At 46.8% G+C, this 15,905-nt stretch overlaps 1 protein-coding gene across 6 annotated transcripts in view; it reads right to left on the bottom strand.

Moving 5' to 3' along the window:
* Positions 1–13: 13 nt before the first annotated feature.
* Positions 14–15,905, bottom strand: part of col4a6 (collagen, type IV, alpha 6) — a 58,775-nt gene continuing 42,883 nt past the window's right edge. The window contains exons 13-49 of one of the 6 annotated variants that reach the window (XM_057025997.1): positions 15,084–15,176; positions 14,743–14,796; positions 14,571–14,633; positions 14,437–14,481; positions 14,163–14,216; positions 13,870–13,939; positions 13,674–13,784; positions 13,397–13,543; positions 12,999–13,025; positions 12,030–12,119; positions 11,783–11,940; positions 11,515–11,697; positions 11,249–11,432; positions 9,382–9,426; positions 8,399–8,470; positions 8,170–8,277; positions 7,821–8,039; positions 7,596–7,754; positions 6,032–6,202; positions 5,811–5,954; positions 5,608–5,730; positions 5,355–5,536; positions 5,220–5,283; positions 5,033–5,107; positions 4,747–4,854; positions 4,571–4,678; positions 4,420–4,491; positions 4,147–4,266; positions 3,945–4,061; positions 3,705–3,866; positions 3,518–3,616; positions 3,268–3,414; positions 2,951–3,067; positions 2,668–2,859; positions 2,357–2,528; positions 2,166–2,280; positions 14–2,035 (exon numbers count right to left, since the gene is read on the bottom strand). In XM_057025997.1, coding sequence (XP_056881977.1) covers positions 1,775–2,035; positions 2,166–2,280; positions 2,357–2,528; positions 2,668–2,859; positions 2,951–3,067; positions 3,268–3,414; positions 3,518–3,616; positions 3,705–3,866; positions 3,945–4,061; positions 4,147–4,266; positions 4,420–4,491; positions 4,571–4,678; positions 4,747–4,854; positions 5,033–5,107; positions 5,220–5,283; positions 5,355–5,536; positions 5,608–5,730; positions 5,811–5,954; positions 6,032–6,202; positions 7,596–7,754; positions 7,821–8,039; positions 8,170–8,277; positions 8,399–8,470; positions 9,382–9,426; positions 11,249–11,432; positions 11,515–11,697; positions 11,783–11,940; positions 12,030–12,119; positions 12,999–13,025; positions 13,397–13,543; positions 13,674–13,784; positions 13,870–13,939; positions 14,163–14,216; positions 14,437–14,481; positions 14,571–14,633; positions 14,743–14,796; positions 15,084–15,176 — 4,431 coding nt within the window. In that variant the 3' untranslated portion in view covers positions 14–1,774. Of the gene's footprint in view, positions 2,036–2,165; positions 2,281–2,356; positions 2,529–2,667; positions 2,860–2,950; positions 3,068–3,267; positions 3,415–3,517; positions 3,617–3,704; positions 3,867–3,944; positions 4,062–4,146; positions 4,267–4,419; positions 4,492–4,570; positions 4,679–4,746; positions 4,855–5,032; positions 5,108–5,219; positions 5,284–5,354; positions 5,537–5,607; positions 5,731–5,810; positions 5,955–6,031; positions 6,203–7,595; positions 7,755–7,820; positions 8,040–8,169; positions 8,278–8,398; positions 8,471–9,381; positions 9,427–11,248; positions 11,433–11,514; positions 11,698–11,782; positions 11,941–12,029; positions 12,120–12,998; positions 13,026–13,396; positions 13,544–13,673; positions 13,785–13,869; positions 13,940–14,162; positions 14,217–14,436; positions 14,482–14,570; positions 14,634–14,742; positions 14,797–15,083; positions 15,177–15,664; positions 15,755–15,905 lie in introns of all 6 variants that reach the window. The other 5 variants (XM_057025999.1, XM_057025998.1, XM_057026000.1 and 2 more) reach the window with 5 other exon arrangements.

The raw sequence follows: 15,905 nt of genomic DNA, 5'->3' as shown, positions 1-15,905 counted from the left end.
TACATCATAACTGTTCAGTTTAAAGACTTTATTTTAAAGTGAGCACAGAAAACACAATACAGTAACAGACGTGTTATTGTTTCATGGATCCTCTTTGAGGAAAACTGTAATTCTTTTTCGGTCATTCCAGGCACTTATTTTACTCCTTAAAGCATCTTAGGTTTGGAACATGGGCTAAGGACCAAACAAACAATAAAATCAGTTGCTGTGTCTGTTATATCATTAAAGGTGAATATATTTTTCATATAAAACATAAACCTAAAGGCATTCTTTCATAATATTTAATGTACACATCATTATCTTCCCATTCCCTCCAATCTCAGTACATAATCCAGGAAATAGTCTGATGTCTTAAGTAAAATAATTACAGTCTAGATTACAAAAAAAGGCCGGCAAAAAAGAGAAAAATAGTAGTAAAATGTTACATGTAATAACATCAGGGCTACCAGAAGAGGGGAGTGAGATAGAAGAAGGGACTAGAAAGCAATGAGCTTGACAGAGTGGTCATAGTGGTTACAGCTCACCCAGTAGCTTTTACTGTCCAAGCTTAATGGGCAGGAGATTCATTTTCCATGAAGAAACTAAATTTATCATTGGACATTTTGATCTTCAATCGCTTCCCAAAAGAAATCTCTCTTACATTTTAAATCATCAGAACAGAAAAAAAATGAAGCATCTAAACTTTTTTATTTTTTTTTAAATTATCGCAATTCATAAATTTGGCTGCAAAGATCAACATGTACATCTGCTTTCATATCCAAGAATAGAAAAAAAGGCAGGAGGAAAATAGAGGAAAATGAAGAGGGAAAAGCATCAGAACCTAAACATACTTTGCTTGAAAAGGCAGTCGCGATATATACAGCAATGATTAAAAATCTGTTTGGCGTCCTGTTTAAAAAAAAACAACACTATTTTGGTCACAAAGTTAAGATGAAAGCCTGTGATGGCGAAGAAAAAAACATGCTCCTTGACCTGTTTCTAACTAGTTGAGTTTACATCAGTGCAATATAGTGTACATGAATGTGTCATTAAAGACTGAAGTAAAGTTGTGTGAAGCACCAGTCATCCTTTAAAATACAGAGGGATCCCAAGTTTGTTAAACATTAATAATGCATAGAAAATATCAACTAATGGTTGGTGATTTTGCATGTTTTGCATGATTCAAGCTGGACATTAATGTCACGGCTAGTTGTAGAATTAACCTGAACAAAGATCAGAAGTATTCTTTTTCTTCTTTACATGCAGAACGTGCAGAGCCATTTTTGGAGACCAAGAACACAGCAGGAGGTGTGAAAAAAAGGAGGAGCTAAGCTTAAAAGAGCAGACGACCACTTCAGCTCGATCAGTTCAGAATTTTCTGTTGCGTTTGTCTTGTCAGGCTGAGCTGACTCGTCTGAAGCGGACGCCCGGTCCTGCTGTGTAAGTGGTGCGGTACCGTCCAGAAGGGTCGCCACTCTCCGAGGTAGCCGAGGGTAACCAAAGCCTTTAACGAGAAAGCACGTGTAATACGGACACAAAGAACATAAACGATAGCACCATTGTCAGTGTTAGCTGAGAGAAGAGCGCTTACACAGCGGCCCTTCTCTTCCTACTTCCTCCCTTAGGAATTTGTTTAACAGAACATGAATATCTAAAGAGGGCTCTACAAAGGGAGCCTGTTTGAATTCTGAAAGCACCAGTACCGGTAACTCAGGAGAGAGACTCATTTTTTTAGTCAGTCACGTGTTCTTGTTGATTCTAGACCTCATCCACACATCATCATCACCTCCTCCTACTACAAGATCTTGCTGCAGACTTGGCAGCGGCTGACTTTGGAGCGTTCCTGGCCTCCCTTTAAGGTCTCCTGGGATGGCGAATAGATGAACTCCTGGTTGGGGTCCACAGTGGTGAGCCAGAAGCTGTATTTGTTGGCAAAGTAGTGGCAGGTGCCCTTGGCGCCGTTGCACTCGATGAAAGGTGTGGCGCGGAAATCCTCCAGGCAAGAACCGGGGGACACCAGGGACTGTCCGCCGCCCTCAGCGCCGGCTGCCGTGTGCTGGAGAGGGAAGAGGGAGATGGGTTTGTTCCCAGAAAATTTGACTAAAGGTTGAACCATTCGGGGCTGAACTGTTGTGTTAATATTCTTTCTTGATATACTTGATGGCCTTTTTTAGCATTTAAATTACCATGAGGAAGGAGTATCCTATCCAGAGGCTCCTCCAGCCTGGAGGACAGGTGGGAATAGTCATGTCCTGACTGTGGACCGCCACGGCCTGAGATGGAGCCTCACACACTGAACACCTAAAGGGATGGAGAGCAGCATGACCCATCTGCGTATGTGTAACAGTGCGCCCAGTACTACGGCGGCATGTGGTACCTGCTAATGTAAGCCTGTATCTGTGAGTCGGCCACAGGCATCATGGGTATGGATGCGGATGTGGACAGCCAGTAGGACTTGTCGTTGCGGCTGGCGTAATAGCAAACCTCGTTGGGGGAGCAGTAGAGGAACGGGATGGTGCTGAATCTAGGAAGGCAGGACCCAGGTTGTCCTGGAGGAAAATAGGAAAAGACGGACTGTAGAGAGGAGTGTAAAATCCCCTTTATTCAACTTAAACTGTGTCGATGGATTCATCATAGGGAGCAAGAAGAATAATAAATGAACCACATGAATGTGTTGGCGGAACATACCGAGGTCCTGGTTGTGGGCCTTTTCCTGCCCCTCAACATAGAGCAGACTGTATCCATCCCAGAGCTTAGCCATACCCTGAGGACACATGGGGACCTGAGAGTCCTGGCTGTGCTTCACTAGAGTGTAGCCAATACTGTAACTGCGGCCGACAGCACCAGGAGGGCCTGGGGGTCCGCTTTTGCCAGGGGAGCCTAAAATATCAGCATATGTTAGTGCAATCAGTGGTCTTGGTACCCTGATGGTCAATGTGTCCTGCGCACGAGAGAATGTGAGAGTTGTGACCTTGGTCTCCAGTGGGTCCGGGAAAACCAGGAGGTCCAGGGTCACCTGAACCTCCGGGGAGACCAGCAGTTCCAATCCTGCCAAGTTTGCCCCCTTCACCAGGACGACCCTTAGGACCTGAAGAAGAGGAATCAGTGTTTTAACACGATTATTAGGAACATCTGTGATAACAGGTAACTGCAAGATAACAGCCAAATAACAGCTGCATAACTAATAAAAATACAATTAACCTGTGAGAAAATGCTTTCATTTAATCAAATTTTTGCTACTTTTGAAATGTTTTAGCATTTTTTGAACAGGGTGACTTCAGTACTTGCCTGGACGTCCTGGAATTCCAGGTTGACCAAACTCTCCTGCGCTGCCGTCAGCTCCATTTCCACCCGGTTGTCCCGGATCACCATACTGACGCGTATAAGGTGTGGGAGGAAGTGTGACTCCAGGGATACCCTTCCGACCGGGACGTCCTGGTAAGGAAAAGAAGTAGGATAAAAGAGCAGAACATTTCATTGTGCATGTCCGGCACCATCAATCACATGATAAAACTCTAGTTGTTCAGTGTCAGCATACCAGTAAATCCTTTGGGTCCTTTGTTTCCATAGTAACCAGGGTCGCCAGGGTACCCTTTAAGACCGGGACCACCGTTGAAGCCAGTTTCACCTTGTGCTCCTGAAACGCAGAATGCATTAAACGGTTGGCCAACCTTCCTTTGTTGAAAAACCAAACATGGATTTCATTTTGGATTTCACCGTTTTACCTTTTAAACCAGGACTACCAGGAACTCCAGGGCCTGCTGGCAGTCCAGCTTCTCCTTTTCTGCCAGGGGAACCGGGAAAGCCTGGAAGGCCAGAGTCACCTCTGTCTCCTTGAGCTGTGCCTGGACCAGGTGGGCCCGGTGGTCCTGGACGACCCTGGAAACCTGTAATGGAAAGAATGGGAGTGGTAAGTGATCATGTAAAGTAAAGCAAATCAATACATATAAGAGTGATGTAGTCACCATATTGTCCATCAGGTCCAGGGAGGCCAGGGTCTCCTGGAGGACCTTGAACATCTGACCCAACAGTCTCACCAGGAGGCCCGGGGCGACCTGGGAATCCCGGAAGTCCAGAAAGACCTGACCCAGGATGAAAACAGACATGATTTAGATTAAACAATTTAATTTATTTCAATAAATCTGGCTCTCCCGAGGTCTATTTCACCTGAATCTCCCCTTTCTCCCTTTGATCCAGGAAAACCTGGACCTCCAGGGAATGAGACACCTCTCTCTCCTTTCAAACCAGGAATACCTGGGGCCCCTGGGTTACCTTCTACACTCCCACCTGTAAACAAACTTGTTTTCAAATTGACTCACTGGAAAACAGGAAATGACCAGGCTTAGGGGTTAGGGTATGGATTTGGTGGTCCCCAATCCCAACAGCTGCTGGTGAAAGTTCAAGTTTCAATTAGTTTTTTGGGCATAATGAAGTCTGTACCTGGAGTTCCAGGGAGGCCTTTGGGTCCACCGAGGCCGTTAAGTCCATCCAAACCAGGGGATCCACTTAGACCTGCAAAACCAGAGCAAATGTTCTGGCCGGTTTGTGGTCTTGTGTCACCCGAAGACACAAACTGTGTCCACTGTCTCACCTTTAGCTCCAGGACCTCCAGGACCTCCAGGCAGACCTGGGGTACCATCAGCTCCTCTTCTTCCTGGAAAACCGGGCTGACCCTTTGGCCCGGGAAAACCTACGGGGCCTGTGGAGAGAAGAGTGGAAATAGGTTAAGATCTAATCCTAGCATCTCCTTCTCACCTCCGTTCTCACCTGTTACTCCAGGCAGTCCCCCTTCACCAGGACCTCCCTTCACTCCAGGAAAACCTGGGCTTCCTGGAAAACCATTATCACCAGGGGCACCATCATTACCGCGACCACCTGAGGAGGGAAATGAATCCAGTTATTTGAAATAAAGCTAGAGAGATACACTAGGTGTATTATAAGATTCACAAATAATGAAAGTTGTGATTAAAAGCACCTTATGATGCAACAGTTAGTTCACTATTAGGTTTAGATAAGATGTAGGTTTAATAAGACTAAATATGCCGTTGCTTACCTGGGAAACCTGGATCTCCACGCTCGCCTTTGGCTCCTGGTCCTCCAGGATAGGCATAAAAGTCTCCAGGTTGACCTGAGTCACAAATCAATCATGGAAATATGTATTTGTGCATGTGAGCACTCATCCGTAAGGCTTAAAGGCTAATGGTGTCGTGGCTGTTTGGCATTATTTGCTTTCAAATCACCTTTGCTACCAGGTCGACCATAACCTCCAGGTTCTCCAGGTAATCCAGGAGCTCCATCATCACCCTGAAAGATGCAATCAGAACCTGAGTCTTGCTGGGTCACTATGCATGTTTCAGTTTGTAGTAGGTTCTTACCCTTAATCCAGATGAGCCAGGGAAGCCCATGATTCCAGCCTCACCCTTTGGTCCTGGGAAACCTGGATTTCCAGGGCGTCCAGGAAACCCAGGCTGTCCAGGTTGCCCCTTGGCCTGTTCTGCAAAACCGGGAAGTCCAGGTACACCCTGACGGCCAGGCAGGCCTGGCAGACCTTTGTCGCCTGGAGCCAGACACAGAGAGAGAACGTTCAGTAATGAATTAGTAGTTTTAGAGACAGAGTTGTAGTGTTACCTCTGGGTCCAGGGAAGCCAGGAAGGCCATTGCTTCCAGGGGTTCCAGGTTCTCCTTTCTCAACAAACTCTGCTGGAAATGGAGGAGAAGGCAAACCAGGGGGACCGGGATACCCTCTTTCACCTGCAGAAAAGGTATCACTGAAGTGTTAAGACAATGGGTTTGAGTCAGAAGTTGTTATGGGGTGGTGACTGATGCTCAACCTTTCTGTCCAGGGTATCCTGGACCACCAAGGAGTCCATTTCTTCCAGGGCCTCCAGGTTCTCCCTTCCCTCCTGGGAATCCTGGGGATCCAGGACGGCCTGGCAGACCAGGGAAACCCCTCAGACCCCCAAAGCCGCTCTCCCCTGATGGACACAGTTAAGCAATCAGCTGGTGTTAGAAATAATGTGTCTCTTAATGACAAAAAATAGCAACACTCCACCTTTTCGCCCTGGAAATCCTGGGATTCCCTCTCTAGTTCCTGGTCCTGGAGGTCCAGGGGGTCCTGCAGGCCCTGGGCCTCCAGGGAAGCCCGGTAGTCCTGGTGTTCCCTTCATTCCAGCGGGCCCTGGAAAACCTGGATCTCCTCTGTCTCCCTTACTGCCAGGGAAACCTGGCGGCAAACGGATGATGATGGACAAAAAGACAGTGTTAGACTTCAGTCAAAACTGGTGAACTTCACTGCAGTCATAATTGGAATTGTGGGTAACACAAGCATTTAAAAATACAGACCAACATTCTTTTACGCACACATTCCTATCTAGCTTACAAAAAACTTACCTTCGCTAACCTAAACGTACACACAAGCACCACACACACAATAATGAACCATGTTTTTACGCATGTTCCAATACATTGTTGTACTTCAGGCTGCAATTGCACTTCCAAATGAAGGATGTGAAGGCAGTGACACAAAGTGTGCCTTTAATTTTCTCAAACATACATGATCGATGTATCACTGGAATAAAATTACGAATAAAGTCAAGTGCAATTCCGGACTGAATTAGCATGGCTCACGTTAGCACTACAGTTTAGCATCCTACTTGTTACTGTCCACATTCTTAAAAAGAGAGTCCTTTGGAAACACGCACATGCAGCTAAGCTGACGTCTGCTGACTCGTCTGACACAACACAACACAACACTTGAAACTCTTTTTAAGAATGCACCAAATGCCTCTTCTGTCATTTAACAAGCGGCATTGTTAAATCGCTTGGGCACCGAACTCTTCAGCCGTGGATAAACTATGGGGGTTAGTGTTTGGACCTGAGCAACAAAAGCAAATATCACAATATTTAAAAAAATATAGTGTTTCAGTCGATTCATGTGGATTATTGAGTCAACACTTGCACGTTTAACACTTCATATTGCTTTATGAAAAATATTGTGAATGTGTTGTTACAATATATTGTGATATTGGAAACTTAGATTAATTTAGGTTGACTTTTTTTTTGCTGCACAGATGAAAAAAATGAGAGCAGGCAGATATTTTGAGCACAACTGCAAAAGCATTTAGCCTAATAGCTGGATAACGCAGGGACAGAAGCGCTGGATGAATGGAGGGACGGACGGATGGACGGATGGAGGGAGGGAGAGGGAGAGGAGTATCTCACCTGGGCAGCCTAGACAGCGAATGACCCCACATCAAGATAGGGATGGAAGGATGAGAGGATGGATGCAGATAATGATGGTGGAGTATAAGACGGAGGGAAGAAAGGAGGAAGAAGGGAGAGGTGACAAAAACAGAGACAAAACAGGAGAAGAATACATTCTTTTGGGTGATGCCGAGCTGATGTACACAACAAGAACAAACTGGTGCGTTGGAACTGGAGGATTGTGAGAGAAAGGCAGTGATAGCAGGGAAGAGTGAAACAACACTGGTAAAAGGGAAGTGGTGAAAGAGTAAATAGAAAATACTTTCTTTTTTTTTACAAACACAACTCGAAAAAGAAGTGGACAAATTAAAGATATTGGTCAAAACAAATGAGTCCGGAGTCCTGCTCATCACCTGGTGAACCTGGTAGTCCCCGATTTCCGGGAGCTCCAGGGCGACCTGGTATGCCGCCAGTGGGCTCGCCAGGAGGTCCGGGTGGGCCAGTAATTCCTGGAAAACCATCAATTCCGCGTTCTCCCTTTAAACCAGGAACACCGCTCCGCCCATCCCCACCTGATGAGGGAATAAAATGATCAGAAATGCAACTTTTGAACAATTGTAATAGTTTGTTCTACCCACCAGGTAATCCAGGAGTTCCAGGCGTCCCAGGTAGACCCTTATCTCCAGGGAATCCAGGTGAACCGTCCCTTCCAGGATTTCCAGATGTGGCCCCCAGTACATCTCCAGGCAGGCCCTTGGCTCCAGGAATTCCTGGAAGACCATCCTTCCCACTTGGACCATCGAAACTCTGTCCTGGAATTCCAGGAACTCCAGGATCACCTCTTTGTCCAGGGAAACCTGGGGAGGACAGAGTGCAACAGGATTTCAAGGAGCACAATCATAATAATGAATAACTCTAATAAAATATTCAGTCTTCACGGTGATTGTCTCAGGTCTAAAGGTTGAAAACGTATTCCGAATTCCTGACCTTGAGGTCCAGGCTGGCCACCAAAGCCAGGGTCTCCCCTTTCCCCCTTGGCACCGTCCAGCCCGGGACGTCCAGAACCTCCAGGGAAACCTGGCTGACCTTTGGGGCCTAAGACAGACAGACACAGCTTCACGCACCTGCAGTAAGTTCATGGAAACATTTCATCTGCACAGTTAAAACAGTATTTAATCATCGACCACATAAATCTACAGCAGTGTAGGTTTCATACCGGGCCGTCCGGGTATCCCAGGGATACCAGGGTCTCCGATCTCACCCGGAATGGAGCAGGGCAGTACTTGTCCTGGTTGAGTCACACACAGGTTAGCAAAGACACGTGAACACACGACAGGATCTCCTGAATCTATACATGTGTGGTTCTCGGCCCTCTCTGACGTGAATAAATCCAATATTCCACTTAGCTACGAGTGAAATGGAGGCTTCCGGTCTGGTTCTGTTGCACGAGGGCTGCAGATTAATGAGGATTCTCTGTAGAATTCACGCATGAGCGTCTTTGGCAGTTCTGATTGTCTGTTGCCATTCACGCCATCTCTGCTCTGGCGAAGGTTAATCTTTCACTGCGAAGGTATTTTTCCATGGTGTGTTTGCTTTATTACCCCCCCCCCCCCCTTCCCAACTCTGCCCACCAACCCCTCCTTGGTTAAAAGCACTTAGCAGAGGCAGGGCAGGAAAACATGCGCCAGATTTCAGCAGCTTTGATTGGAGGAAGAGGAGAGCACGGCTCGCTGCGGGCCGTCCCACGAGCGCTGGTGTTACCCTGAAGTGGTGTTAGACGTTGAATCCCCCCCCCCCCCCCCCGCCACTGTCAATCATCGACTGGCTCTGCCAGAGTGGAGTCCCTGAGATGCAGGGAGCAGGCGGCTTCCATCAGCATCGCCATGAACAAATGATTGACGGTGAGCTAGCCATGTCAATTTAAAGCGCTACATTCGATTAGAGCTGTGGGTCCGATCCGGACGGGTTTTGGGGTTATATTTAAGCTTGAACAGCAATAAAATGTTCACAAATGTTTAAAGAAAAACCCACTGGACACATCAATGTCCTGATTTCTCGATCAAGACTGGAATGAAACTACGACAAGCTTCTGCTTGGACTTGCTGCTCTACCGTGTCTCTGGTCGGATGGGCTGGATGGAGGGGGAAAAAAAAAAGCTCCTCCTCGCTCTGACCGGTGGATAAAAAGTTAGTTACCCACCCGTTCCCTGTCCGGCGTCAATAACCCCTCCACAGCTGTTTTCACCTGGACAGATACACATGCACAAGGAAGGTCAGAGAGATTGATAGAGGGAGGAGGGGGAGAGAGAGAGAGAGTGGAGAGAGAGACAGACAGAGAGAGAGAGAGGAGGAGAGAGAGAGAGGAGAGAGAGAGAGAGGAGAGAGAGAGAGAGGAGAGAGAGACAGAGAGAGAGAGAGAGAGGAGAGAGAGAGAGGAGAGAGAGAGAGAGAGAGGAGAGAGAGAGAGTGGGAGAGAGAGACAGACAGAGAGAGAGAGAGGAGAGAGAGAGAGAGAGAGAGGATAGAAGACTTCTAGATCGTCTATATATGTATCTCCTCCAGCTATCTCTTCGCTCGATTGCTAGAGCTATATTTATCTCTCTCTCTCTCTCTCTTCGATTTCTGCTCTTTTTTTCTCTCTCTCCTCTCCCCCAGAGACTCTCTAGAGAGGGATAGAGAGATACAGAGATCGTTTTTCTAGAGAGCCACAGAGAGCTAGAGGATTTAGATCTGAGATCTTCGATCATCCTAGAGATCTATCTTCTAATCTAGCTTCTCGAAGAGAGAGAAGAGAGAGAGAGAGAGGGAGCATACAAAGCCAGTCAGGGTCATTTGCATGCGCCAATGAAGCAATTAATTTTTTTCTTTCAAATGGTTATCAGCAATCAAAAAAATTAATTCAAGGCTCATTCAGTTAAGGCAAAAAAAAGCATCATAAAATGTCTGCTTCAACGTAAAAGTGCATCAAAATCAGTTATTCTGCTCAACGAGAGGAGACAAAGAAAGAGAGGCCGCTGCTACGGCCCCCTTTTTTTGCCTCTCCACCCCCCTGAGTGAAAATAACCTTGATATTAAGAGCAAAATGAATCAACTGTTCAGCATTTGTGTCACATTCGCACCGCGGGGGAGGCCACTGCTGCACCCGTTAGTATCAGAGAAGAGCAAAAGGTCGTCTCAAGGAGGCGGCAGAGCTGCCTTTGCTAATTGCTTTCACTTTTAAACATGACTTAAATGTGGACTTTGAAATATTCGGCCACATCAAGATCAGTCATCAAATTCTCGAGTCTGTAATCTCAAACTAAATGATTTTTTTTTTTTAATTTGCAAGAAATTGCCCCTCATATAGGATATAATAAACGAACTAAACTGTTCTACATGGACAAAAGGATGCTGATCTTTTCAACATTATGGGGCCCTTTTTCGCCCTTCATCTTAATTTCTCTGAGACTAAAAGAAGCACAGTTGCGCAATCAGCATTCGCGTTTCATTGTTGCGCAACAATCATTCAACTCAGGAAGCGGTTGATGGATGACAGATTATTGGCTGCAGAGGAAGTGTCCAAGCACATTAATGGAGACCATTAATTGTGTAGTTAACTGCTGCGGCCGAGGCAGGAAGGGCAGGAAGCTGCTTTGGGTAAAGGAAGAATCCAACAAGGGCCACGTTGTCCCATCCGGTCAGGAGAGTTGGGATGAACCTGGACCTGTTTGCCCCCTAAAAATGTCCCCTAATGGTGTAAGATGTTAGGACGATGTTGCTATGGTAACTACCGTATGTCGAGGTTGGTTTTAGGCTCGTTCTGTGGAGGAGAAAATTGCATGGACTCGTATTTGACCACTAGAGGACCTTTGGGTCACACTCACTTTAAAATAGGACAAAGAAAAACAAAATACAAAAGTTCACCTTAAATAAACTAATTATTCACTTTTTTTTAAATGATTACAGAAGGAAACCTGAAGTTTAAGCACTTCTGGGTGCTCGCTGTTATTACCCTACCTTAGTCAAAGACACACACAAACACACACAGACACACAAACACACACAGGCCTGGAACTGGCTTCACTTACCTCTTGGTCCTGGTAAACCGGGCTGACCGGGTAGACCGTATATACCAGGCTCTCCCGGCTCTCCTCGGAAACCGGGTGTTCCAGGGTAGCCGATGCCTGGGTCACCGGGACCACCAGGTACACCCTTAGGTCCAGGGAATCCAGAGAAACCTTTCTCTCCGTACGTGCCGTAGCCAGCATCACCCTGGACGGGAGACGCTCATTTGGAAAACTGCAGATAAAAACTCTCAGATAAAAAGACATTCTGTAAAAACCCTGGTCCTTACTGGGGGTCCGGGGAGTCCTGGGTTTCCAGACTGTCCATCTCTTCCAGGTTTCCCCGTTTCACCCGTTGGACCTCGAGGTCCCGGATCTCCACGCTCTCCTTTCACCCTGAAACCTATGTTGGGGTAATACGAAGCTCCCTTCTCCCCCTTTCGTCCAAAATAGCCCCTGTCACCGGCGCGACCCTGCCGGAGGAAAGAACCGGCTTTAAAGAGACTTCCGTTCAACCGGGTGCACCAAGCCTGCCAAATAAATCAAGGCTCTACTTACAGGAGGTCCTTGAATACCATTGAAACCAGGCGATCCTGAGTCCCCAGGCTCACCCTTTTCTCCTGGGTAGCCAGGCCTTCCATTGCTTCCTTGTGGTCCTACCGACCCGGCTAACCCTGAAGTACCTCCGCCGAGGCAGGCGCAGTCCCCAGGATCACCTGAGGGACGGAGCGGACACGGAACGGAATGATGGCTCAGATTAGCCACACGGCGGGTTTGGGGTGAACAGAAACAGAAAGGCGTCTACCTCTGTCTCCTCTATAGCCCGAGTTCCCAGGTGCTCCTCTTGGTCCAGGTGGTCCTGGAATTCCAGGCTGACTTGTGGTGGCACCTGCACCTGGGCAAACGGGTTTGATGAGAGGACGGCAACCCAAAACAGCAGGAACGTTGTTTTACGGATGTCACACAGCGTGAGCATGAAGCTGAACTGCGCCGGGTGAGTTACTTTGGGCAACTTCATTGTCCTTTTTTTTTTTTTTAAGACAATCGTTGCTGCTTCAATGTCAACAAGCTTCTGGACCAGCACAGTGCAGCTTGGTATCGCAGTGTGAGATCGAGATTAGTGTTTTCTTTAGCATGTGTTATAAAAGAGTTTAGCTGCTGCTGCAAGATGGCAGATGCTTATTCGTGTATAATGAGCGTTCGCTCATTTAAGTTGCATTCATGGTAAAAAAAACAAACAAAAAAAACAATTGTACCAAAGAATTCAGTGATTTTACATTGACTTTAGAGCTACACGCAGCATGCAGCCACTAACAGGAGAATTTATCACCTTTGACTCTCAGTGATTAAATATGTACTCAAGACTCAAAAATAAGATTGGATTTTTTATTTTTTTTTGCACACACACACACACACACACACACACACCACACACACACACACCACACACACACACAAAATCCCTTCTTGGAACACTGGCTGCCGAGTTTATGTAAAATCAGTGAATTATCTTGACAGCTGGCGACACCTAGTGGCCATAAACAAGAAAAGCAGCTTGGAGTAGAGAGACGTCCTCCCATCCAAGTCTGAAGCCTGTTACAGCCTTCGCTCCTGTCAGCGATACTTACCACAGCCCCCGTTTATAAACTACAGCGCAAAAGAAAGCGTTGTGGCAGGTAAGCTAGTGCCTGCTGAAGATTGGTGCCTGCCGCTTTAGTTTTTTGATTTCGGCTGGCGACCATACTGCCAGATGGCCGCCTTTATGAATACCTACCTGGGTCTGGAATGATGACGCAGGGGCCTTCGACAAAGAATTGGAGGACAGTTAAAATAGTCAGCGATGATTTTAAGTTTTTTTCTAGTTTTTTTTTTTTAAAGGTGTATTTTATTTTTATTTTTAGTGATAAGCGGGATTTCGCGGCAACGGGAAAAAAACCAAAACTTCAGCTGTAGGTCAAGATTGTAAGAGCTGCGTAAAATTATAATCTGTTAAATGTGATGTTTAGTTCTTTTCCCTCAAGGAATCTAGCTCAATCTGTCAAAGAGAAGCGAAAATTCAAAACATGCTCACTTGGCTGTAATGATGTTAAAAATATTGATGGAGTTCAGGTTTTTCCATCCTGTCCTGTTGTGAAGGAGGCTGATTTTTGTTTGTTCAATCTGAGAACTTACTGGATGGGCCAGGAGGTCCAGGAAGGCCAACAGGTCCAGGGAGTCCACGGTTGCCAGGGGCACCTTCAGAGGCATAACTTAATTCGCCCGGATTACCCTTTTCACCCTTTGGACCAGGGGTTCCTGGAAAACCCGCCTGACCAGAACCTGGATATGTGACAGAGGAGATGACTGAGTGGCAGTTAAATGTGAATCCATTACCCTTCTGCTAACTTTTATATACATTACAAACACACAAAGACTTTTTATTTAAACACTTCATATGAATTGACATTACCTGAACCAAAACCACCAATTCCTGGTTGCCCCGGTGGTCCTTGGAGTCCTGGAAATCCTGGATCACCAGGTATTCCGGCATTACCATTAAATCCTGGATCACCCGGTGGACCTGCAGCCAGTCAGAGTAGAGACATTAACACAGGGATGCTGTTTTGGTTAACTATATTAGTGTTTAAGACTCTGTGTCATTTTACCTTGAACTGTAGTGCCCGCGTTACTGACGTATGCTGGAGGTCCTGGTGGTCCGGGGTCTCCCTGGTCTCCCTAAATATAACAAAAAAATCTTAGTCTAGGCCATGACATTAACCATCATGTATTAACTGACCACCACTTGTATCATCGTCTTAAACACAATTCAGATAGAAAACAATGGCTCCCTCTGCTGGCAATCGCGTGAATTGCAACGTAATTGCAATAGACATACTAGTAATAAGAAAAACTTTAATAGCCTTAACATAACACGGTGGCAGAAACGTTGCCACCTTACCTTTCTTCCGGTGTATCCTGGTGGGCCGGGAAAACCTGGATTACCTCTAAATCCCTACGGCATGAACAAAATATGTTACTGCACGGAGAAGACGCATTTACTCTGCAGGAAAAAAAACGTATTTGAGAGGGCTAGCTGCATTCTGTCAAGTAAGATTATGATAGTGACTATAAAAGGAAGAAAGGGATAAATGTACTTCATTATTAAGGTATCAAATTCTGGATTTGTAGTGGGTTTCAGGTGTGTTTTGTCCTCTAATATTTCCAGATCTTACCTGCTGTCCGAGAGTGCCAGGAGGCCCGTTGAATCCAGGAGCACCCTGTTATTTGGGGGTATTAAATCCAACATCAACCACAAGGGAATATTAGAGAAATCATCAGTAGGGAGTGATTTCTCAAGTTTACTCACTCTTGCCCCGGGGTATCCAGGAATGCCTTTCTCTCCATATTCACCACGGTAGCCAAAAGGTCCCTATTGAGAGTGAACGGGGGTGGGGTGGGGGTGGGGTGGGGTGGGGGGGTGAGCTGATGAACTGATACAAAGCTACTTGTTCGGTCTTGTTAAAGAAAGAAAAACCTACAGGTCGGCCGGGAAGGCCAGGGAATCCTCTGAGTCCCTTCGGTCCTGGTTGACCCTTTCCAGAAAAGAAATGAAATTAAGCACAGACAATTGAACAACCCCCCAAAAATGCTAATGTCTTTCCATGTAGTACCTGGAGTTCTGGTTTGGCCACTGAAGGTCAAATACAGATCTCTTAAAAAAAACACCTGCTGAGTTGCTGTTGAAGACTTTAACGAGGGGGGAGCAATGTTTGAAACCGTTTCAGGAAGGAGTGATGGGGCTGAGCGAGTGGGGGGGGGGGAGGGGGGGGCTGGCTGGCTACTGATGGGGTTCCTTGGTTTTGACACTGCAACGACAAACCTGCGTTCCTTTGTGTCCTTTGGGAAAACCCGAAAACTCCACCGCGCCATTGACCATCGATTGGCCGGGGTCACCTGGCAAGCCCACTTCGCCCTGGACGGCGTAACCAAGGGAGACACAGCTGCTCAAAGTGGTCACGGTGACGACGGGGAGAACAAGGAGGCGAATAGAAACAGCCATGAAGACGCGGGAGGAGGGGGCGGGGGGGGGGGGGGGGGGGGGGGGGGGGGGGCACATTGAGGCCTGCGCGCTGTTGTGCACAGCCTGAGGAGAGGAGCGAGGGAGAGGAGGCTGGTCTTAAGCAGGAATGAGGGAGGGAATCGGAATGGGAGCATTCTGAGCACCTGATCGGAGCTCGACCAGGTGACTTTGGGACCAACCTCTTCTCCTCCCTCCTATGTTTCCTCCAGAGCTGCGAGATCTGCTGCAATCACTGCTCCTCTTCCTCGTTACAATGGGCACCATTGTTCATCGATAACCCCGTCACATCCGACTCTGTTTGAACCTGTGTGTGTGTGTGTGTGTGTGTGTGAAGTCAAGGTGCTACATCTTTCGTTCCTATCCTTCCCTTGCTGTGTTACCTTATCTCCTTTGTGGATAGTGAGAATTTTTTCACTTCTTAGTGACCCATCGCCTGGAGTACCACTGGGTCCAGGAAGACCCACGTCGCCCTGGATTCCAGAATACACATAGCATACCATTAGCGGCTAGAAGTGTTTGTTTGGGAGGGGGATGAAGGTGAAATCAAAGGAGAAGAGAAAATAGAGCAAAAAAAAAAAGACCAGAACTGACTTGAACGGCATCAACTGCACTAGAGCTGCG

Source organism: Takifugu flavidus, chromosome 3 (assembly GCF_003711565.1).
Source record: "Takifugu flavidus isolate HTHZ2018 chromosome 3, ASM371156v2, whole genome shotgun sequence".
NCBI classification, from domain to species: Eukaryota; Metazoa; Chordata; class Actinopteri; order Tetraodontiformes; family Tetraodontidae; genus Takifugu; species Takifugu flavidus.
Note: the sequence above shows the minus strand (reverse complement) of the source record. Positions and strands in the feature narration are given on the sequence as shown.